The sequence below is a fragment of the Diabrotica virgifera genome, chromosome 1 (assembly GCF_917563875.1).
Source record: "Diabrotica virgifera virgifera chromosome 1, PGI_DIABVI_V3a".
Lineage (NCBI taxonomy): Eukaryota > Metazoa > Arthropoda > Insecta > Coleoptera > Chrysomelidae > Diabrotica > Diabrotica virgifera.
In genome coordinates, this window is record NC_065443.1 from 121,532,347 (window position 1) to 121,557,175 (window position 24,829).

At 33.7% G+C, this 24,829-nt stretch overlaps 3 protein-coding genes across 8 annotated transcripts in view; 1 reads left to right on the forward strand and 2 right to left on the reverse strand.

The window, feature by feature from the left end:
- Positions 1-690: 690 nt before the first annotated feature.
- Positions 691-3,233, forward strand: LOC114324365 (acaloleptin A). 5 transcript variants are annotated; one of them, XM_050643847.1, is made up of 3 exons: positions 691-859; positions 1,560-2,755; positions 2,945-3,233. In XM_050643847.1, exons 2-3 carry the CDS (start codon positions 1,573-1,575, stop codon positions 3,151-3,153), a joined length of 1,392 nt encoding a protein of 463 aa, XP_050499804.1. In that variant the 5' UTR covers positions 691-859; positions 1,560-1,572; the 3' UTR covers positions 3,154-3,233. The 5 variants fall into 5 exon arrangements, with proteins under 5 accessions (XP_050499804.1, XP_050499815.1, XP_050499826.1 ...); XM_050643858.1 differs by having other exon boundaries at positions 1,560-2,566; positions 2,756-3,233; XM_050643869.1 differs by having other exon boundaries at positions 1,560-2,428; positions 2,618-3,233.
- An 8,060-nt stretch (positions 3,234-11,293) lies between these two features.
- On the reverse strand, positions 11,294-13,087 carry LOC114324364 (acaloleptin A-like). Its single transcript, XM_028272173.2, has 2 exons — positions 12,945-13,087; positions 11,294-12,138 (listed from the first exon to the last, which is right to left on the reverse strand). The coding sequence occupies exon 2, from the start codon at positions 12,123-12,125 to the stop codon at positions 11,397-11,399; it is 729 nt and encodes a 242-aa protein (XP_028127974.1). The 5' UTR covers positions 12,126-12,138; positions 12,945-13,087; the 3' UTR covers positions 11,294-11,396.
- Positions 13,088-19,813: 6,726 nt separating this feature from the next.
- LOC114324363 (sodium-coupled monocarboxylate transporter 1) overlaps positions 19,814-24,829 on the reverse strand; it is a 90,388-nt gene continuing 85,372 nt past the window's right edge. For both annotated transcript variants that reach the window (XM_028272172.2, XM_028272171.2), the window contains one exon: positions 19,814-19,944. In XM_028272172.2, coding sequence (XP_028127973.1) covers positions 19,876-19,944 — 69 coding nt within the window. In that variant the 3' untranslated portion in view covers positions 19,814-19,875. The remainder of the gene's footprint in view (positions 19,945-24,829) is intronic.

Consider the following 24,829-nt stretch of genomic DNA (forward strand, 5'->3'; position numbering starts at 1 on the left):
GTTCTGACGTATGGCTCAGAAACATGGACATTAACAAACGCCAACATAAACAAAATAGAAATAATTCAGAGAAAAATGGAAAGATCCATGTTGGGAATAAAACTACAAGACAGAAAATCAAACAAATGGATAAGAGAGAAAACAAAAATAAAAAATGTAACTGCACATATAACAGGGTTAAAATTGAGATTTGCGGGCCACAATGCGAGACAGGAAGATAAAAGATGGAATGCTGAAATATAAAACTGGAGACCGTTGACAGGAAGAACAGGAAGAGGAAGACCTCAGATTCGACGGAATGACGATATTGTAAAAGCTACAGGAACTCACTGGAAGAGCGCAGCCAAGGACAGACGGAAATGGAAAGATTTAGAGAAGGCCTATGTCCAAAGTTGGATAGAAATGGGCTAAAGGAGAAGAGGAAGATAAAATATAAAATTCTCATTGAACTTTCTTTGTTCTTAGAAAAACTACTGACAGTAAACTAAAAACCACCGACAGAGAATCCCTATATAATATTTACAAATTATTATAGTTTTCATTACAATACAATAAATTAACATAATTCGTAAGAAAATATTATTATTAGAAAAACATAAAATTTACAATAAAACCGTCTCCAAATACTATGCAGTAAAGTCCCGTTTCTTATCTCAATAGTAATTAGTTTGCAAAATCAAACATAAACATTGATACTACATATTTTGCGGTAAATGTAAAGTACCAGTGATTTCGACATATCTGCACTATAAGATGCAAGCGTTGGTGCTAGGAATACAAATCACCTTTAACGTGTTTAACTGAAGACATCTAAGACAAAGATATTACAATAATTAGTACTTAATCGAATAAAATAAAGGTATGTAGTAAATTTTGATTTAGTTTTAAACGTTTTTCTTAATGATTTTTTTTATAATATTTGTGTCTATTAGTTTATGAATCCGATTCCTACAATTCTTTTCATCTCTTTGTTACCTATTTTTGTTTCCTTTGTGAAAACATATTGATATAATTTTTAATTATTTTGCGTTGTTACCATGTTTTTTCTATATCTTCTATATGAGTTCAAGAAAAGAACAACATGGCTGGATTACCTAATCTAATTCTGTTTTCTGTCTCCCCATTAGCGACCAAAAAGTTGTTTTGTTGTTCGTGCAGATATTTTTATTCTCTAGTTACCTATCTTCAACTCTAACTTTATACTCTCAAATATTTTTGCAGTAGATTTTTACATTGTCTGGTCAATATAAAATACTTTAATAATATTTTCAAAATTTTCAGATTTTTTGATATTTACATGCATATTCCTTTCCACCAATTCGCAGTTTTTTGTCATTTATTATTATCTACGGATTTTTGAAGGCATAAAATTTTAACGTTGCTGTAGGTAATTGTCAGACCAATATATTCAGACTATAATTATTTCGAATAACAACTTTTAACATCTTCAGACAAATTCAGATTTTAAAAGCCGCTTTGTGACATAAATTTGTAAATATATTATATTTTTAGCTCTCTATATATTTATAATCTCTTACAAATATCCATTTTTTTTTCAGGTTCTAATTCGACATGAAATTTACTGTTACTTCATTGTGCTTATTGCTGATAGCAATAGTAGCGGTAACAAACGCTACAGGTGACAAAAAGAAGCCACAACCTTGGGAAGTACATCCAGATGTCAGCGGTGATGGCAAAAATGTTAATGCAGGTGTAGAAGTAAAGAAAAATGGTGAGAATCACGATTTTGAAGCTGGCTGGAACAAGGTTGTCCATGGACCTAACAAAGGAAAGCCAACTTGGCATGTTGGTGGTACTATACGATTTAAAAGATCGCCAAAACCAGATTGGGAAGTACAACCTGGAGCAAACGGTGATGGAAATGGTAATACTAACGCTGGTGTAGAAGTAAGAAATAAGGGCAAAGATCATGACTTTCAGGCTGGATGGAACAAAGTTGTCCATGGACCCAATAGAGCTAAACCGACATGGCATGTAGGTGGTAGCTTCAGATTCAAGAGATCACCAAAACCAGATTGGGAAGTACAACCTGGAGCAAACGGTGATGGAAATGGTAACACTAACGCTGGTGTAGAAGTAAGAAATAAGGGCAAAGATCATGACTTTCAGGCTGGATGGAACAAAGTTGTCCATGGACCCAATAGAGCTAAACCGACATGGCATGTAGGTGGTAGCTTCAGATTCAAGAGATCACCAAAACCAGATTGGGAAGTACAACCTGGAGCAAACGGTGATGGTAATGGTAACACTAACGCTGGTGTAGAAGTAAGAAATAAGGGCAAAGATCATGACTTTCAGGCTGGATGGAACAAAGTTGTCCATGGACCCAACAGAGCTAAGCCAACATGGCATGTAGGTGGTAGCTTCAGATTCAAGAGATCACCAAAACCAGATTGGGAAGTACAACCTGGAGCAAACGGTGATGGTAATGGTAATACTAACGCTGGTGTAGAAGTAAGAAATAAGGGCAAAGATCATGACTTCCAGGCTGGATGGAACAAAGTTGTCCATGGACCCAATAGAGCTAAACCCACATGGCATGTAGGTGGTAGCTTCAGATTCAAGAGATCGCCAAAACCAGATTGGGAAGTACAACCTGGAGCAAACGGTGATGGTAATGGTAACACTAACGCTGGTGTAGAAGTAAGAAATAAGGGTAAAGATCATGACTTTGAGGCTGGATGGAACAAAGTTGTCCATGGACCCAACAGAGCTAAACCAACATGGCATGTAGGTGGTAGTTTCAGATTCAAGAGATCACCAAAACCAGATTGGGAAGTACAACCTGGAGCAAACGGTGATGGAAATGGTAACACTAATGCCGGTGTAGAAGTAAGAAATAAGGGCAAAGATCATGACTTCCAGGCTGGATGGAACAAAGTTGCCCATGGACCCAACAGAGCTAAACCAACATGGCATGTAGGTGGTAGCTTTAGATTCAAGAGATCACCAAAACCAGATTGGGAAGTACAACCTGGAGCAAACGGTGATGGAAATGGTAATACAAATGCTGGTGTAGAAGTAAGAAATAAGGGCAAAGATCATGACTTCCAGGCTGGATGGAACAAAGTTGTTCATGGACCCAACAGAGCTAAACCAACATGGCATGTAGGTGGTAGTTGGAAGTTTTAAAATTATATTTATTTATTGGTATTTATTATAGCTATTATTTATTTTTTGTATGAAATAAAATTAAATTTTTTTCTATAAAATATTTTGTGTATTTTTATATAGACCATAGAACGAAAAAAAAAATAGGTGAAATAACAAAATACGAAAAATAAAACAAAACCAACATGGTGTTAAAGACCATAGTTACGAAAAATGTTTTATGAAGTAAACAATTCTAATGAAAAAGAATATAAAATTTTAATAAATTTTTATAAAAAATGTCCATAATGGATTTGTACAGATTCAGAACTTTTTACATCTTATCAGACGATCTCCAGTGAAAAACAGGAATACATCTAGTAATTGAAAATAGCTACAGAACAAGTTCAAATGACCCTTAAATTACATAACCTAATTTATAAATATTATAGCTATTGTGATACTAGGTTGATGCTTAATGATTACATTTTTAAATGAGAAATACAGATCCCCGCTCGAAGACATGGGCGTAGTCCAATAACATTTATCTACTAACTCTCGAGCTGGCTGAAAAGAAAGTTCTACTGAGCTCAACAGGAAGAAAACCCAGCTTTTGATCTACCCAGCTCTACCCATGTCAGAGAAACATGATATCCACCTCGTAATCGACGTCAAAGATAGAGCCACTTTCCGATCAGCAATCCGAAAGAGGAAATAAAAGTTTTGATAAACAGACGACTGGTCACTTTTTCTTCACGTCATGTTCTTTCAGAACGTGGGTTGCCATCATAGCTATCTTAATTTTTAGTTGATAACACTGATGATGGAATATTGATTTCGAATTGTTTTGTGGTGAGACAGCCATTTTTAGGGATTTTAAATACATATACCTTTTACAAAATAAGGTTTTTATCTTAATTTTCTTCACTGCCACCCTAAACAGCATGCTTGTATCAATACCATACCAATCTCGCAAGTTCTTCAACCATTAGGTTCTCTTTCGTACTAGACTGCATTTGCCTGCTATTTTCCTTTGCATATTTTGTAGCGACCTATATTTGGAACCTCGCATTACATATTCGAAATACTCCAGCTTTCTCTTCCGAGTGCTTTTGTAATCTCAGTAGTCTTGCTAAGACGTTCTAGTATGGTGGAGTTTCGAATCTTCTCCACCCAAGAAACTTTTAAAATTCTTCTATAGCACCAAATTTCAAAAGCCTCAACCTCAAGAAGATTTTATCATGGCATCCACACTCCTAGCGGAGTGATTGCCGCACTCTTTGGGCTCTTCCGATTCGTTTGCCGCGGTGAATTAATCCGCATTAACATCTTGGTTTTACAATTGGTTGTGTGACTTGGCATCTTTTACAATTTTTCTCAATTCGTTCCTGTTTTTGCTTATGGTTACCCATTCTCTGACTCCCATCTTCTTAAGGTCCTCGATTATCTGGTTCTCCCATCTAGTTTTGGGTCTTCCTCGTGGTCTGTCTTATACAGGTCTCTATTTGGAAATTTTCTTGATGACGGCTTCTGGATTTCTCCTTTCTATATGTCCCATCCCTCTGAGTATATGTGCCTTGATAAATCTGACGATGTCTTCTCCTTTCAGAAGTCCTCTTACTTCGTGATTCATGAGTTTTCTAAATTCACTATTACTTAAGTTTAGTGGGCCTGCTATCCTCGGAATTATTTTCCTCTCTAGGATCCTTAATCTTTCTTCCTCTTTCTGGGTCAGACACATTACTTCAGCACCATATGTGATTACTGGTATAATTGCTGATTTGTAAATTTTCAGTTTAGTATTCTGAGTAAGCTTCTTGTCTTTGAGGAAGTTATTGTATTTCCAGTAGGCTCTGTTTCCTGTCTGGATTCTTTAACTGATTACGATGCTTCTATCATTAGGTCCATTAACTGAGACTAAAAGATATTTAAAGTGTTCTACCTTTTCAAACTCATATTCACCAATATTTAAACTTGTCACATTAACTGGATTTTTTCTTGAGCATATTAGGTATTTTGTTTTGTTTTGATTTATTTCTAAACCCCGTTTGGATGCTTCCTTGCATAACTTCGTAAATTCTTCCTTTAAACTCTTCAAGTTTCTGATAATTAATGCTATGTCGTCAGCATACGCCACACAGGTCCTATTTTACCACTAGGCCCGTGAGGCACCTGCCTCGGGCCCGCATTTTAATGGGGCCCGGAAAGATCACAAAATTATTTTTATTGTTACATAATATAACAAAATAATCTTTCAAAATGTTTTCATTTTACAAGCAGTAAATGATAAATGATGACTCCACTGTTGATTTTCAAGCCATTTATCCTGGCACAAGTACATCTCCGTCATCTCCTATAGAAAACGACAATGTCAATATCCCTTTTCCTGTCGATATAGGGGATTGACCAAAACATTTAAATCTGGAATTTCAACAATATTTTATAAATAATAGACAGAATCAAAATATTGATAAAATTAGTGAGTGTGTTAGACAATTGGATAATAATAAAACCAGACATTTGCAAAGTGCGATTTTTTATAAAACGAAAGCTAAGGGGGAAAAATTCTTCGCGAGTGGTTCTTTCGATGGGTATAATGACTGGAAAAATATCAATATGACAGTTACGTATTCAACATGAGCGATATCCTGAACATTTTTCATCAATTGGTACGTTAGTCAAGAGAAGTAGTACAGCAGGACAAATTGTAACATTAATGGAAAAAAGTTATTTAGAAGAAAAGGAAAATTGGAGAAACGGTCTTCAACGAATAATAGCAACCATTAAATTTTTGTCTAAGAACGATCTATTCTTTTATGGTTCAAGAACCAAATTATTTACAAAAGGAAATGACATAATATTATATATTTAAGCAATGTTTAATTGTTTAAATATAAATTTTATTTATTGTTAATAAAAATTTAAGTTTCTGGTGCAGCTATATTTCGTTTATATAATTAATACATTTAAAAAAGTTATTATTAAATTATATTTGGGGGCCCCAAAAATTGTGTAATCACTCGGGCCTATTTTGAAGTAAAATAAGCTGTGACGCCACAAGTTGCGACGTCGGTGTTATAATTGTGCCTTTTATTTCTGTAGCTCTTATTGTTCCTTCTATTGAGACATGAAATAATGACGTTGATAGAGAATCACCTTGTCGTACTCCACTTGCTATTTCTATATTTTTGGTGATACCGTTATCTGTAATTATTGCTGCAGTCGATCCTTCCGTTGTCCTTTTAAGTGTTATATGTTTCATTGGTATATCTAGGTTTTTCATGTCTTCTATTAGGTCGGGTCTTGTTAAGCTGTCAAAGGCTGGCTTGAAATCTATGAAAAGGATGTGTAAGTCGATATCATGTTCGTAACATTTCTCAATTGACTATGTGATTATGTGAACTGCGTCTATTGTTGACCTTCCCTCTCTAAATCCGTGCTGGTAGTCTCCTATTTTAGTTTCAATGTATTTTGAGAGTTTTTGTCTGATTAGTGCTGTCAATATTTCAGTGTTACTCCTCTATAGTTGTTGCATTTTTTAGTATCCCCTTTTGTAGTAATCTAATCAAGGAGATTTATATCGATTTTATTCACAATCCAAGACTTAACACCATAAAGTAAGACCAAGAACACATAGCAGTGAAGTAGGCGGATCATGATTGCCTATTTTAGGTCTCTGTTACACAATATATTGGACATACTTCTAAAAGCGGCTCTGGTCTGCTCCATCCTAGATCTAATTTAATTTACAATTTAATTGATATTGAAGGTAAACAATTTGACAGGTCACTGTCTAAGTCTAAACGAAGCAAAACATTAGAGAATACCGAACAGACAGAATTCCTACCTTCAAAACATATTTCCTCTACTAACGATTGCGCTAGAATCGAAGTGCTTCTATTTAAACATGAACGTGGCTAACTACTACTTTGAGGACATATTTATTAACCACAATAATCTCCTAAAATAACTGAAGTGTCTCACTCGACAGAACTTCTTCATCCTCTTTCTTTTTCGTGTAGCAATACAATCCGGAGTAGGTCTTGGCTAACTGCACAGCTTGCTTTTTACACGCTCGTTTATAATAGTTGGGTCGGTGGTAGCCCATTCATCTTAAAAGGTTACATCTGCTACAAGCATTCGTGGGCATCGTAAGTACTTTCTTCCTGGAATGAAGACAAAGGACGACGACAAGAAGCATGAAAAGACCTCAAAAGAGATGGGTAGATGACATAAGAGTAGTGAAGGAACAGTGGATTAGATTGGTGCAAGATAGAGAAAGATAAAAGCAATTGCGAGAGACCTACAATTTAGAAGTGGATAGACAATTTTTGACGAAGAAGAAAAAGATTATTGATATTGCTATGATTATTTTTGTAATGCAATGCTAATTATGTATATAAAGTGATAAGCGAACTTATAACCGGCAGAATAACGCAAAAGATGAAAAACATATTAAGTTGTGAGATAAAAAGGAATGAGACTAGTGGAGGTGGTTTTTAGGAGCGGAAGATTTAGCGATAAAAACCTATACATTGACATTATATTTATTGTTTCCCACCTTTAGACGTATCGGACGAGTTTGGCAACTACTACTGTGACAGTGACAGTTTTAGTTGACATACTCCTCTGATACGTCTAAAGATGGGAAACAATAGATAGAATGCAAGTGTATAGGTTCTTATCCCTAAATCTCCCATCTTCACTAGTTTCATGTCTTTTTATCTCACAACTTAATATGTTTTACATTTTTGAGTTATTATCCCGGTTATTAGCGCGCTTATCACTACTAATAACCGGCAAAATAACGCAAAAGATGGAAAACATAAACCATTGCGAAACAAAAAGAGATGAAACAGTAGTGGCATTGTTTATCTACACAATTGGTCTAGTTATACAATGGTACTGGTGCAAATTATCGTTAAAAACAAACGTATAAATTAACATTACATTACATAGTTTCCCACCTTTAGACGTATCAGATGAGTATTACCGCATTTACACTCAGTCCTGTTGGACAGGGAATTGGGCAGGGAAGTGGGCAGCGTCAATGTGTAAGTAGCTCACTCATTTACCGAACGACTCAAGAATGAAATGTGACGACAGCATCGTCTTGCTCCCTTACTCACTTGCCGCATTTCCGGCGGCAAGTGAGAGAGAGAGTAGTGAGTAGTTGAATGTGAATGCTTACTCGCGCTCGCGCTGCCAGTCCTTTGACTTCCATCTCGAAAACCGACTTTTGAGGGAGAGCCGTGTAAGGCCAGTAGCATGAGCAGCAGCAGCGCGAGTGAGCTATTTACACATTCACGCTGCCTACTTCCCTGCCCAATTCCCTGTCCAATAGGACTGAGTGTAAATGCGGTATAAATGAGTTGTGAGGACATTGGCGAGGAACTGGTGTGAACACCTCACTCGCGTCGATATCGTATTTCGGACAATATTTCCGGCAGCGGCAGCAGCAGTGGCAATGGCTCAATGGATCAATGGAGTATAAATCCGGCATATGCCAACAACTACCACTGTGGCAGTAGAATTTTATAAAATACTGCTGTCACAGACGTCTAAAGGTGAGAAACTATGTAATCTTAACGTTAATTATTTATACCTTTGTAACGATAAAGTCCGACGCTCTTATGGGGCATAAGGACAACGAGAAGAAGATAACGATAATTTCGACCTCCACTAGTTTCATCTCTTTTTGTCGTCTCGCAATGTATTATGTTTTCCATCTTTTGCGTAATTTTACCGGTTGTTAGCGCGTTCATCACTCTATAAAACTCTCTGTTTTAAATAGGTTTTAAGTTAGTTCTTATTTTGTACTAATTTTAGTGTTTATCAATTATAGGCCTTACAGAAATGGGATTATCGAAAGAAAATGTGAAGAACACTTTGAAGAACTTCAAGCACTTTGAAATTTTGTTATATTTCCTCATATTATATCTCATCTCTGAATATTCAGTCTACTCTATATTAATTACATATAAATTTCGAAAGCCATTTTGATTTAAGTAACATCACTAGGTAGTAATCCGCTCTATTTACTGACATGGAAGCCATCTTCTTCTTCTTATGGTGCCTATCCGTTACGGATGTTGGACACTAACATGGCTATTCTGACTTTGTTGACTTCTGCCCTGAAAAGTCCGGTAGTGGTTAAGTTAAACCATTTTCGCAGGTTATGCAGCCAGGATATTCTTCTTCGTCCTGGACCTCTTTTCCCATGCACTTTACCTTGAAGTATGGTCCGAAGTAGGTCATATCGTTGTTCATTGCGCATTACATGGCCCAGGTATTCCAGTTTGCGACGTTTTATGGTTACGACTAGTTCGCGCTCTTTACCCATTCTATGTAGAACTTCTTCGTTGGTAACTCTGTCTATCCAGGAAATCCTCAAAATGCGTCTATAGCACCACATCTCAAATGCTTCGAGTCTCTTCAGTGATGCTTCAGTTAAGGTCCATGACTCCACGCCATATAAAAGAACGGAGAATACGTAGCACTTTAGTAAACGAATTTTTATTTCCAATTTTATATCGTGGCTGTTAAAGATTTTTTTCATTTTGACGAAGGCTGATCTTGCCTTCTCGATCCTTATCTTAATTTCCGTCGATTAGTCCCACTGTTCATTTAAGTTTGCACCCAAATAACAAAAGTTGGTGATTTGTGTTATAGGTTGTTGGTTAACTAGTAATTGACCAGGTGGTATCCTATTTTTGCTTATAACCATGTATTTGGTTTTTTTGATGTTAAAATCAAGCCCAAACCTGCTACTTACTTCTGTGACCCTGGAGACAAGTGTCTGCAGACCTTCAAGACTGTCTGCAAAAATGACAGTATCATCAGCGTATCTTATGTTGTTCAATCGTTCTCCGTTTATAAGTATTCCCTCGTCTATGTCCGTTAGCGCTAGGTTCATAATGTGCTCTTAATATGTATTGAACAATAATGGGGACAATATACATCCCTGTCGCACACCCCTTTTTATCTTTATGTCGTCTGTTAACTGATCCCCTACTCTAACAGCTGCAGTTTGTTCGTAATAGATATTGTTTATTATACGGCGATCTCTGCTGTCTAGACCAATTGAATTTAATATTTTCATCAGTTCGTCATGTTTTATTCTATCGAACGCTTTCTGGTAATCAACAAAACACACATATATATCACAATTCACGTCTCTACATCTTTGAAAGAGAACTTGTATTGCAAAAAGTGCCTCTCGAGTACCCAATGCATCCCTGAAGCCGAATTGTGTGTTTGTCATGTGTTCTTCACACTTTTTATATATTCTTTTATGTATAATTTTTAAAAAAGTTTTCAGGAGATGGCTCATAAGGCTTATTATTCGATAATCTTCACATTTTTTGGCATTGGGTTTTTTAGGGATTGTTATAAAAGTGGATCTTAGCCACTGTTGGGGTATTTTTCCACTTTGGTATATTTTGTTGAAGGTCAAGGTAAGTCTTTTTACTTCGTCTTTATCCATAATTTTCAAAAATTCTGAGTAGAACTCGTCTGGTCCTGCGGCTTTTCCCTCCTTAATGTTGTTTATAACAACTTCTTTTTCCGCTTCGAGAATAGGTGGTCCGGTATCGTCATTTTTATTTTGTGTGATGGTGACATTCCTATCGTCTTCAAATGTTGTTGTCACATAGTTCATCCATGTTGTTTTTGTTTCTTCAATATCAACTATTGGATTTCCTTGATCGTCTGTTAAGTGTCCCGGCCGTTTTGATTTATAGATGCCTGCTGCTTCTTTGATCTTTTTGTGGAGGTTGAAGGAATCGTGTTTACGTTCCATATCGTTCCAATCGTGTTGGAAACCATAGTGTAATCTATTACATATTTCTTCTACATACAGAATTCTTCTCAGTAGAAAAATCGACACAACTGTAGATTTGTAGATTGTATTAATTAATTAATGATATTGCTTTGTAGTTCTTACATACATGTTTATCTCTCTTTTTGTGGACGGGTACTGCCTATGTGGCTTTCACGCCATTCTATTGCCATTTCTTATTTTTGACGCATTTCATTTATAAAATAATATATTTGTATATTAAGTTGTTCTCCCCTTTTCTTAATCAGTTCCACATGAATGCTATCTTGAACTATAAGCTTTTAAATTTTTTACAATTTTTTTACTTTGGATTTTTTAACTCCTTGGTTTAATTTAAAAAAATTATTTTAAATGTAAAAAATAAATAATTTCAATTATAATTAACGTAATTATTATACATTTTATCAATTACAATTATTACAATTTTAAAACTTCCATGTGCCACCTACATACCATATAGCCATGGCATGTGCATGTCCCATCCAGCCTGGAAACCATGATCTTTGCCCTTATTTCTTACTTCTATACCAGCATCAGTGTTACCATTTCCATCACCGTTAGCTCCAGGATTTACTTCCCATTCTGGCCTTGGGACTTCTCCACCAGCATTAGTGTTACCATTTCCATCATCGTTAGCTCCAGGATTTACTTCCCATTCTGGCTTTGGGGATCGTGAGAATCTGAAGCTACCACCTACATGCCATGTTGGTTTGGCTCTATTGGGTCCATGAACAACTTTGCTCCATCCAGCCTGGAAGTTATGATCTTTGCCGTTATTTCTAACTTCTACACCAGCATTTGTGTTACCATTTCCATCACCGTTAGCTCCAGGGTTTACTTCCCAATCTGGCTTTGGTGATCGTGGGAATCTAAAGCTACCACCTACATGCCATGTTGGTTTAGCTCTATTGGGACCATGGACAACTTTGCTCCATCCAGCCTGAAAGTCGTGATCTTTGCCGTTATTTCTTACTTCTATACCAGCATTGGTGTTACCATTTCCATCACCGTTAGCTCCAGGATTTACTTCCCAATCTGGCTTTGGTGATCTTTTGAATCGTATCGTATTTGGAGGAGCTTTCCAAGATTGTGTCTTCTGTTTGTTATCTTTGGCGTTGGTTATAGCAAATATTGTCACCAGCAACAAACACAGCGAAGAAGAAATTATCTTCATTTTGAGTTAGAATCTAAAATTACACATGTATTAATATATTCCCTAAAAATTATGTACTGAAAATTATAAATACACAAACTACAAAAGTTCAATGTGTTTATTTATTAATATAAAAAAGAATTTTTTCCGGACCAAGTCACTAATATTACAATTTTGTGCATAGTTGTTGAATAATTATTTGTATTAGAATAAATAAGGTGACTTTTAATCTGTAATAAGAAATATTTAAGATGATAATAATAATTGTTTCCGCCTGGTAACAAAGCAGCAAAAGAGAACCTTAAAATGTTGAATCAATAAGAGAAATTAAAAGACAATAACGAGCAAATTAGAAGAAGAATAAAAATATTTAAAAAAAAAATACAGAATTTAGGACGAATTAACTACAAACATTTTGGTAAAATGATAAAAAGAATACCATTTGGTGATAAGAATTACTAATTCCTAAATCGATAATATACCAAAATTAGAATACCTGGGACATGTAATGAGAAACCAAGATGGTAAAAAAATATTGGGGGAAAGGAGTATAACACGAATTAATATAACTGAACTGTTCCGTGCTGCGGTAAACAAAGTCAATATAGCCATGATGGTCGCCAACATCCAGAACGGATTAAGAAAAAAAAGATATTGTATACCAGGTGGTAAGGTCTTCCAAAGAAATCCCATACATACCTACCTACATATTTTTATATTGGTTGGAAATCATACAAATAATAGAAATTTTAATTTCGTTTATAAAATAATGGACGAAACTGAAAATGTTAAAATATTATATATAAAAACCATTCAAAATATGTTAAACTTAATGCATACCTGTATTTTCTTCTAATCGTAGTTTTTTTTTCAATTCGACGTCTCTTTGAGATTGGAAACGCTGAATGTGATATGTATTCCTGGGTTCCAGAGCCTTCATTTTATATTGCAGATTCTTTCCAGATTACCGGTTTTTTACTTTTGCCGTAAAAAGATGCTGCATATTGTATCAGTGTTTATAATTTAAAAATTCAAACTAATGACTATTTAGATAAGAATAAAGGGGACTTTACAATATAGTGTTAAAAGACGACTTTGCTTTAAAATTATGTTTTTCTTTTTAGTTAAGTATTTTGTAAACATTGATTAAATGTTATTGTTAAAGTTTAATTATTAGTAATTATTCTTCTGGGATTGGACTTGGTATTTTTTAATAATTTACCCCGGACAGGGTGTCTAGGAAATACCTAAGATTAGTAAAGATATTTTGATCGATTCGTTTTGGTTATTTGAATCAAAATATAGCACAAAGGCATAATTTCCGACAAGGTAATAGCTATTTGTATAACAAGGGAGGAAAGTGCTACTTTTCCTCCCGAGAATGAAGTTTACTTACAGTAATCATTCAAGGGAGGAAAAGGCACTTTACTCCCATGTTATACATATGGTTTTTCCACCTTCCTCAAATAACAAGTCAAATTTTTATGTTTACTTCATTTATTTATGTAACTAGCCAACAAAATTTATTAGAACAAAAACTAACAAGTAGGTATAATATAAGTGTCAACTGTCAAATATAAGTCAAATTATTAATGTAAACATTGTTAAATCAAAATAACAATTTTCTGTTTTTTACCATTCTACAAAATACAGGGTGTTTTATAAATAAACTTTAAAATGTATAGATACTTAAGTAATAGAAAATAGATATTGTACAGGGCGTCAATAAGTTATATTTCATGAATGAAATTTCATGTCGTCACTTTTACTTTTCCTCCCTAGGAAGGAAAAATATTTTCCTCCCTAGGGAGGAAAAGTACAACTTTGCTCCCTACAATCAGGTCCGGAAAAGTATACTTTGGGTAGAGGTAGGTGGAAATAGCTATTTGTATAACAAGGGAGGAAAGTGCTAATTTTCCTCCCGAGAATGAAGTTTACTGCCCGACGCGTAGCGGAGGGCAGTAATCATTCAAGGGAGGAAAAGGCACTTTACTCCCATGTTATACATATGGTTTTTCCACCTTCCTCAAATAACAAGTCATTTTTTCATTTTTACTTAATTTATTTATGTAACTAACCAACAAAATTTATTAGAACTAAAACGAACAATTAGGTACAATATAACTGTCAACTGTCAAATATAAGTCAAATTATTAATGTAAACATTGTTAAAGCAGAATAACAATTTACTGTTTTTTACCATTCTGCAAAATACAGAGTGTTTTTAAATAAACGTTAAAATGTATAGATACTTACGTAATAGAAAATAGATATTGTACAGGGCGTCAATAAGTTATATTTCATGAATGAAATACCATGACGTCACTTTTACTTTTCCTCCCTAGGGAGGAAAAATATTTTCCTCCCTAGGGAGGAAAAGTACAACTTTGCTCCCTACAATCAGGTCCGGAAAGGTATACTTTCGGTAGAGGTAGGTGGAAAAATATTTTATTTGTTGTTTTACATTCAGTTGCAGGAGGAAACACGTGGATAATTCCTGATGGTGATGTTCTTCTTCTTATGGTGCAGTGCACCTATAGTATGTTTCCGAATTATCTTAACCTTCCGATGACCAACCTTTTTTTGTTACACGGATGAACAAGGGGGGGGGGAGGAAATGACCAGGTCAAAAATGACAATTAACAAAAAAATTAAGTTTTTTTTAAATTGTTTTATTTTTTTTTATGGCACGGACTTTATGTCATTCAGCCAGTCACAACAATAGTATTAGTGTCATGTGTAGTGTTTATGTTGAGTAAGTGTCTTGTTACTTTGCAAAGTCGACGTCATTAGCGTAAAACTACTTGGATTACACATAATAGACGATATTTTACTAAACATCAACTTCAGAATATATTTTTTATTCGTAAAATATAGGGAATTTTTTTTATTTCAAAATATGAGGATATCTAGAATGATATTAAAGTAAGTAAAAAAATAATGAGTTAAGAATTGAAAATACTTTTGGATTTATTAAAGAAAAACATACGCTGGGGTCACAATTTCCCCCGCTTGGTCATCCGAAGGTTAAGGTCAGACGTGTGTTTTTTACCAAAAGTTCGCCAGTGTTAGTTATGCTTGTCCAGTTCTTTATATTTCGCAGCCACGACATTTGTTTACGACCTACTACTTTCTTACCCTCAATCTTTCCTTGAATGATTAGTTGAGGGATTGCGTATTTTTCAATTCTCAGGACATGGCCCAGGTATCTAATTTTTCGTGCTTTGATCAAGTTGAGCAATTTTCTCTCAGTATTTGCTCTATTTAAGACTTCCTCGTTTCTCACCCTATCTGTCCATGGTATGCGGAACATTCTTCGCAAGGTCCACATGTCGAAGGCCTCCAACTTATTAATGGAAGATATTTTCAACGTCCGTCTCCATGCCGTATAACAATATCCCAGAGAACGGCAGTTCTCGCCGGTGGCATACAACCCCCGTGCATGCGACATATACACGAAATTTTCGATTTTCTATCTACATCTGACTGATTTGAAAATGGGACTAAATCTCATCTTAAAATATAGGAAAAGCCTCGCCTATCCATATCTCATCCATTTTGGTAAAGGGTGTGGATTTTACCGCTCGTCCCATTGAGAAATTTTATTCAATTTCTATTTAAAAAGGGGGAAATGTTTGTATGTGTCTATTTATGTGTGTGGAAAAGTTACACCGACCTGAATTTTTTTTCTGTGTTTCAAGAGGGGGTCAGGGCCGATTCATAACCGGTATAGTTTGTGACTTTTGACCACCCATAAGCCAGCTATAGGACTTGGTAGGTACAAAATGGCATATTTTTGGGGGTATATATCTTCGTTTAAAGAAGAGACAGGAAACCCGCAAATACACCAAATTAATAGTGTGAGTTCAGCTTTCAAATGGGGTCTGAGCGGCCAAGATCAGACATGCATCCATCTCAGTATAGCCGAAAAACTAAAAAACTAAACTTTGAAAATTTTGCTTTTTCGACAATTACTCAAAATTTCAACCTACCAATTCCGCCAATAACTGAGCGTTTATAGAAGGACTCTAGACGCGTCTAACGATGTATAACTCATATCCGGGAAAAGTCTAATTTTTAAGTTATAGGCTTCATAAATATGATCAAATCCATTTCCTATGGGAAAAACCGGGTTTTCAAGCTCAATAATTCCTGTAATACTTTCAGTTATCATACTTGACCTTGGATGCATTATATAATACTTGTCAATATGTTTCAAACTCATGTTTAGTGATCAAAATCAGTTAAGCCGTTTAGAAGTTATCAAGCTACAAAAGTATAATCCAATTAACCATTATCGACGAAATGGATTATGTAGTTGTAGTGGTTACGACGTTAAATTTGATCGGCAATCCGAGTTCATTTACCGGCCATCCTAATATTTTTTTAAATCTATTTCTAGTTTTAGTATAAAAGATTTTTCCATAATATTTGCTAAATTTGAAGTAAAGCGCGCCACAAAAGAGCTTCAAAATTCAAAGTGTATCAAAGTCACTCTTTTGTGGCGCGTTTTACTTCAAATTTAGCAAATATTATGGAAAAAATTTTAAAATAAAACGAGAATTTTATTTTCCATCAAAATGAAAATACATTTTCGCGCCACGTAATATTCATATCAGATCTTTTGTAGCTGGAATATTGTATGCGCCACTCATTTTTACGGCGTTTAGCGGTTTAGCACTTAATCATTTTGTAAAATAGATTGAAGGAAATATGGCGGTTACAAACTAGCGATTTAAATTTAATAAAAGCTTGCAACAGATGCAATTTAATTAATTATTATGTAATACATATATGGTTGAATGACTTAAATTCTCTAGTTATAGTCCAGGAACCGAAGCTTTTCACCTCGCAATTTTTACAGAATGGAGCGATTTGCTTGAAAATTGGAGAATAAGTAGTGAATAGTACAAGGATCAAAATCTATATGATACCGAAAGGCGCTTTCACCATGGGGGTGGTTGCCACCCCATCTCGAGGGTGGAAACTTTTTATTATATTTTGACCACAAAAGTTGATAAAAATATTCATTATAAGCAAAAAATGTCCTATACATTTTTTTGAGATCATTAATAGTTTTCGATTTATTCGCTATCGAAAGTGTTAGTTTTATATCGAAAAAATCAATGTTTTCGATGCCTAATACTCATTTACGATTCACTCAATTTTTGCCGTAGAAATTTTTTTTTCAAACCAAGTTCTTGAGAATTAAATAACCTACAATTTCATATTTAAACATTTTTTCCTATCTCTGAATATAATCTTTCAATTCTGAAGAAAATGGCATTTTTTACCAAACTACAAAAATTCGTTATTCGCTTTTAACTCCAGTTTTTTTAAAACTAATCATTCTAAGCCAGTCAAACTTCTAGCATCTATTAATAATACATAAATAAAGAAGAATGAATAAAGTCAATGACTAAAAACATCGCTAACTAACATTATTATGCTTCCAATTGAATTTCTCCTTTTTTTTTTTCAAAAAAATATATTGATTTTTTAACCGTAACTTTTTATTTTTATCTTAGAAAGTTTGGTAAAACAGAATTTTGTAGGTTTTTAAAAGATCTATAAGTCTATTAACATTAAATCTTTTTAAAATCCTCAGTCGCAAAAAGAGGTAACTTTGAAAAGGTTGGTAAAAGTGGTTTTTGAATGTTATTACAAGTTTTAGTTGTCAATAGCTCACCCAGCTTGTGCAGTAGAAAAAGTTTTGAAAACCAAGTTCTTGGGAATTAAATATGCTATAATTTCATATTTAAATATTTTTTCGTATCTCTGATGCTAATCTTTCTGTTCTGAAGGAAAAACCATTTTTTCCAAACTACAAAAATTCCTTATTCGCATTTAACTCCTTTTTTTTAACTAATCATTCTAAGCCGGACAAACTTCTAGAATCTATTAATAATACATGAATAAAGAAGATCAAATAATGTCAATCACCAAATTTAAATTAGGGTGGTGATTAGGAGGTTGCTTCTGATCACTTTTTCGCTGAAAAAAATAGGGACTGACATTCTTTTCATTATAAGTCACTTAATTTTTTAGCTAGACTTTTTTTATTTCTAGCGATAGATATTTTTAAATACTTTAAATTACTTTCAACAAGTTACCCTCGAAAAATGCATAGTTTTCCCGTTTTTTGACTTTGAAACTACAATATTTATCATTTGACGAAGAAGATCTAACTCTAACATATAATAAAGTGTAGCTCGATTACTATTAGTCTTAAAGAAAATTAAAAAAATACGGTTTTGTTTATTTTTTTAAAAGGTACATTTTTGTTACGTAAAGTTGTTTTGATAAAACGAAAACTTTTGGAGTTATTAGCAGAAAACTTATTAAAAGCATTGATTTTTTTGATATAAAACTAACACTTTCGATAGCGAATAAATCGAAAACTATTAATAATTTTGTCAAAAACATGTATAAAGCATTTTTTGCTTAGAATGAATGTGTTTACGAACTTTTGCGGTCAAAATATAATAAAAAATTTCCACCTCCGAGATGGGGTGGCAACCACCCCCATGGTAAACGCGCCTTTCGGCATCATATAGATTTTGATTCTTGGACTATCCACTACTTATTCTCAAATTTTCAAGCAAATCGATCCATTTTGTAAAAATTGCGAGGTTTTGGCCTCTTTTAAGCTTCATTACTTGGACTATTAGATCCGTATGTACAGCTGCGGTCACTGATTAATTTACATCTTCATTTTACATTTATTTTGATTTTTTAATTAATTTATTTTTATTTTTAAATTGTAATCAACCTACTTTGGGTGCTCTACTGGTAATTAACGTCACTTTGATGTAGAAAATGCGTTTATACGAGTCAAAAATTAAAAAAATCGCCTACTAGATATTAAAGGGTGTAAACTATTCCATGGTCTCAGCTGTACATTAATATATGATACTTCCTTCTTCTTAAAATGCCCTCTCCTCAGGAGGTTAGTTACTACAATTACAAACTCTTGTCTGTATACAGCTTTTCTTATTAACTGTTCAAAATTTAGTTCTGTCCATTGTTGGATGTTTCTTAGCCACGGTAGTATTTACTTTCTTAGTTCTCTCGTTCCCTCGATACATTATTTTACTATCAGTTGAGTACATTGCTACTTTGCTTATTATTTCTGAGTATGTGGCATAGGTAGGATATTTTTCTAAAAGTTCTCATTCCTTGCCTATTATATTATGCAGCACTTCTTCGTTTCATGTCCATGAAATTTTGAGAATTCTCCGGTAGATCTACATATCAAAAGCCTCCAATTTAGTTACGGTTGGAATTTTATTGGTCCACATTTCAACTGCATAGAGAAGAGTCGACCAGATGTAGCAATTTCGAGTTTTATTAGAAAACCACATATGCAGTCTTTTGATTTTCTCCCTTTTTTCTCTGGCCTGTTATATTCTACATAGATCTTATTTTTTCCAGATTAGGATTTAGGCTGCTATCGATCCAATACCTCAGGTACTTAAATTCATTGACATATTCTAAAATGTGCACGTATATTGTGCAAAGTTGAGGTACATTCTGGTTTTTTTCGGATTGTCATCACTTTGGTTTCATTATTGTTTATTTTCATATCGAATTGCTTATAGACCTAGTTGGTCCTGTCGATGAGTATTTGTAGATCCAAGTTGGAATCCGCAAGTAACACCGTACCTATCATAGGCCTGCTATTTTGGAAAGGATATAAAAGAAAAATATTAAATTTATAGTATAATTTAAAAAATAACAACAAGAGATAACAAAATTCTAACCTAACATATTATATTTCTTCTATCTTCTCCAAATTTCTTTTGTTATTGCACTCTAATCCTTTTAATGCCATATCACCCTGAAACATAAAACATAAAACAGATTTTAATTATGCCTTAAGTGAAAATTAAGTTTCTTTGGGAATATTTATGAGATTTTAAACTATTGCCACTATTTGGCGTAGTACCGTGGTGTGAGTTTGTTTTTTTTTTTATAGTAAGGTATTGGCATTATATTTGTATTTTATTTTCTGCCTTTCTATCCTAAGCTTCTTCTGCAATTTGATTGTTTCTTCCATATATGTTTCTCTGTTTTTTGTTTCTGTATATTCCATTAACTTGTGAGCTTTACAGATCTCTCATCGTCTTCTGATCCACTTCGTTAAGCATTTGGTTGATTGTTGTTTCCATTTCTCTTTGATCTAATTTTGGTTCCGTCTGATTGCAACTCTTCATCCTAATCATTTTCCAGTACCACATACTCTTCATTTATTAATATAACTTAATAAAGGGACAACCTCTAAAGACTGAAACTTCGATGATATTGCCTTACTTATAGATTGTTGTTTTTATGGTTTGCGAGTATTTTTATTTTTGAGGTGATTTTTAATCGTTTGGTTTGAATTTTTTGGTTTACTTTGTATTTTGCTATTATGTCACTACCAACCTCCTCCAGTTCGTTCATAATAGTCTAAGATACGAATAGGAGGTCGAAATGTACCCATCTGCTTGCCGGATGAAACATTTTTTTTATTAAATTTCATACATAGACAAATATTTCTAGCATGGGTTGACTATCAAAATCGTGTCATAGCTATCCTTAAGGGGGGATCGTAGGGGTTGAAATCAATATTTCAAGCACATTTTTTTTTTGAAAGTATGGTAGAATTATTTTATTTTTAAATTAAATAGGCATATTCAGTACAATTCATAGAAAATTCAAGACATTCAAGAAAAAATTCAAGACATTCAAGAAAAATTCAAGACATTCAAGAAAAAATTCAAGGAAAAATACTGAAAAATAGGCCAACGCTTGCAAATTTTTAAAAGACACCTCAAACTATAATGAATTTTGCGGTGGACATCAGAACGCTGGACATCAGAACGCATCATTGGATCATGGTAAACAAAAAACTAAAAAAGATTTTATTAGCTTATGAGTTTCTCGAGGTAATGCTGTCGAGTTTTTTTTAAATTTTATCTAATTTTGACTTTTTAATATCACCCAGAAATCAAAACAACGAGTTTTTCTGCAAAAAGGGAGAAAATTAACATATTTATTATTGTTAAACGAAAAATAAGCATATAACAAAAAATATCTCGACAGCATTACCTCAAGGGATATCTGAAGAAAATATATACAAAATTCCAGGTGGGTTGATCAAGTAGTTTTTGAGTTACAATGTCTACAGCCTTTGAAAAAAGCAGTTTTGAGGAAAACGCGTTTAAAGTATTGTCAAGTTTTATTATCAATTTCTTTTTTGTCTTGCAAATCGTAAAATTATGCACACCGGAATATCTTTTTGAATCGCGGAGTAATTTACTAAAGAAAATGAGAACAGCTGTTGACCGTTGTTCAATACGTTCAAGCGTGCTGGCGCAAACCTGCTGAAAATCAAGTCGAAGGTAGGGTTATTCAACAATATCTCCCTACCTCCCTACTTTGTGCCAGTGCGCTTGAACGTAGTGAACAACGGTCAACAGCTGTTCTCATTTTCTTTAGTAAATTACTCCGCGATTCAAAAAGATATTCCGGTGTGCATAATTTTACGATTTGAAAGACACAAAAGAAATTGAAAATAAAACTTGAGAATACTTTAAACGTGTTTTCCTCAAAACTGCTTTTTTTCGAAGGCTGTAGACATTGTAAATCAAAATCTACTTTACCGACCAACCTGGAAGTTTTATATATATTTTCTTTAGACATTCTTTGAGGTAATGCTGTCGAGTAATTTTTTGTTGTATGCGTATTTTTTGTTTAACAATAATAAATATGTTAATTTTCACCATTTTTGTAAAAAAAATTCGTTGTTTTGAATTCTGAGCGATATAAAAAGGTCAAAATTAGATATAATTAGAAAAACTCGACAGCATTACCTCGAGAAACTCATAAGATAATAAAATATTTTTGAATTACTTGTTTACTATGATCCAATGATGCGTTCTGATGTCCACCGCAAACTTCATTATATTTTGAGGTGTCTTTTAAAAATTTGCGACTGTTGGTTTATTTTTCAGTATTTTTCCTAATCTATGAATTGTACTGAATATGCCTATTTAATTTAAAAATTATATAATTCTACCATACTTAAAAAAATAGCTATGACATCCTCCGGTAAGCAGATGGGTACATTTCGACCTCCTATTCGGATCCCGTCCTATATAAATATTTGATAGCAATATTATACCATCTGCGAATCTCCTGTCAGTCACTTAATTGATTTTTTACTCACGAAATTACCTCTCAGACAACTGTGCTATCTTCGCGTCAAGATATAAGAAATTTGGCCTGGCGCTGGTGGGATGTCCCTACCGATTTAGTATCATAATAACAAACAACAAACCCTCCAGGAGCGGATTCGCTAAAATTAAGGGGAAAGGAACAAATGCAAAATTTTGACGCCTGTCAAAATTTTCAATGTGTTTTAAATGTAATAATTTTTTTCGAATCCTGAGAAAACTAATATGTAAGTATTTTTGAAAAATTTAAACGCAGAATGAAAAATTACTTTATTACCGAGGGCCGAAAGTTCCTTGGAATGAATTAAAAGTTTCTTTTGAATGAGATATTTGAAATTAAAAATCACACCAAATTTTCTCTTAGTTTGTCACCCCTGTAATTAATTAAAATAAACATTATAGAAGTTTTCAGGGACTTTCGGCCCTCGGTAATAACGTAACGGCTTAAAGTCGAAAGTTCGTACCCATCCCCTTAACAAAAAAAATTCAAGTTCAAGTAGATATAATATTTTAATGGGGTTAGAATAATAAATATAAATTTAAATATCATATCATTATATTTATTACGTATTTATATCTATGTAGTTATAGGTATATTATTATGTAGGTACAATGAAATAAGAGAAATGAACAAATTAAAGAAATTAAGGAAATTAATGATAATAACAATAAAAGATTAAAAGAGTGGTAGCAAAAATCAGAATTAAAAAGATAACATAATAAAAAATAACATAGAAAATAACATAGAAAAATAAAATTTGAAGTTTAGACGGAAAAAAATAAATACAAATTACAACTCTATGTCACTATCGCTGTCATCTTCACTAGAATCGTTATCTAATGTTATAATTATTGTTTTAATATGTGAGGTTAATGTTCTGTAATGATCTTCCGTTTTTATAACATGTGAAACACAATTTTGCCACAGTGTTGGGGAAATCTTTTTTATTTCTTCTACAACATGTGACACCGATTCGCTACTAAATTTGGGACAGCAGTTGTTTCGCCGTAAACTTTCCTTAAGTTGGCTCCAGATTAATTCAATGGGGTTGAAGACACAGTAGTAAGGAGGTAATCGCAATACATTATGACCATCACGTTTGGCAAATTCGTCTATAACAAATTGTTTCTCAAACACTTTTTTGTGAAGAACTTCCAACATTTCTTTTTTTGTATATGTTTCTTCAAAGTACAAATCATTGTCATACAAAAAATCAGATATCTGTTTTTTTGTCGAACCTACACCGGGGATTTTTCTAATTTGTTCGCTGTGATACGTTGCGTTATCCATTACAATTACACTTTTTGGAGGCAAATTTGGCAACACCTTCTTTTCAAACCATTCTTTAAACAAGCTACTCGTCATATTTTCATGGTAGTCCAGCTTTGAATCTTCAATGTTTTTTGCCGATAGTAAAAAACTTTCCCCTCCAAGCCAGCCATTTTTGGATCCAATGTTCAGAATAATTATTCGCTGACCTCTATTAATTGGATAATTGGGTGCACATTTAATAGAATCGTCTGTCCAACCTTTTTGAGCAGTATCGTGGGTATCGAACCATGTTTCATCTAGATAAAATATCGGTCTTCCTTCATCTCTAAATTTAGATATAGCATCCAAGTATTCATTTCTCCATTTAATTAGACGAGGAGAATCCATTATTGATGATCGCTTATTAATTTTCTTGTATCGAAAACCAATGTGATTCAAAAGTCTTGATAAAGTTGAAGGCGAATACGTAATGGAATAGTCTTTAACAAGTTGATCGTAGATCATACTAAGCGTTGGAACTAGGTTCTTTGAATAGAAATTGTAAATTGCTCTTCTAATTACCTCAGCATCTTTTTCATTTACTGCTTTATGTGTAGAAAAGTCACTCCGCTTTTTACGAGGTTGAATTCTATTCGTAACAATTTTCCACACTGTTGTATATGGCATCCTTGTCAGTCGAGATGTTGTCTTGATGAGGAATTTACCGTCTTCTGGATTTGGATTATCTTCTTTCACAGTTTGATAAACATTCCTAATAATTTCTTTGGCATCATCAGATAAATGTACACGTGTTTTACACTTAGCACTAGCTTCACCGACTTCAGACATTTTACTTGAATACTCGCGATCTAACCTTCTATCTAAATGCAAGAAAATAACTGCCTGAATGTGCAAATGTCAAACTTAAATATGTTTGCCCCCCTTTCATAATGTTCCATAATGTATGTTTTCTGGATAAATAAATGATACTTAATTTTACCTAAATACCTATAAGCACGAGAATTATGTGTAAAGCTATAGAATAATAATTAGAGGGATATCTTATCTTTAACTAATGCTCTTTCTAATGATTCTTTAATTTTTTTATTTAAAGATAGAAAGCTGCATTATCGGAAGTCCATTTTGTTTAAAGTGAAAACGATATAAAACACATTATAATCTAACTCCATAAAATTCACGTAATGAGCGCATTGGACATAAAAATTGTTTGTGATCGTTTGTAATTGATTCGA

What these genes read in the sequence shown, in the direction of transcription:
- LOC114324364 (XM_028272173.2), bottom strand. Translation starts at nt 12,125, where the DNA reads ATGAAGATAATTTCTTCTTCGCTGTGTTTGTTGCTGGTGACAATATTT.
- LOC114324365 (XM_028272175.2), top strand. Translation starts at nt 1,573, where the DNA reads ATGAAATTTACTGTTACTTCATTGTGCTTATTGCTGATAGCAATAGTA.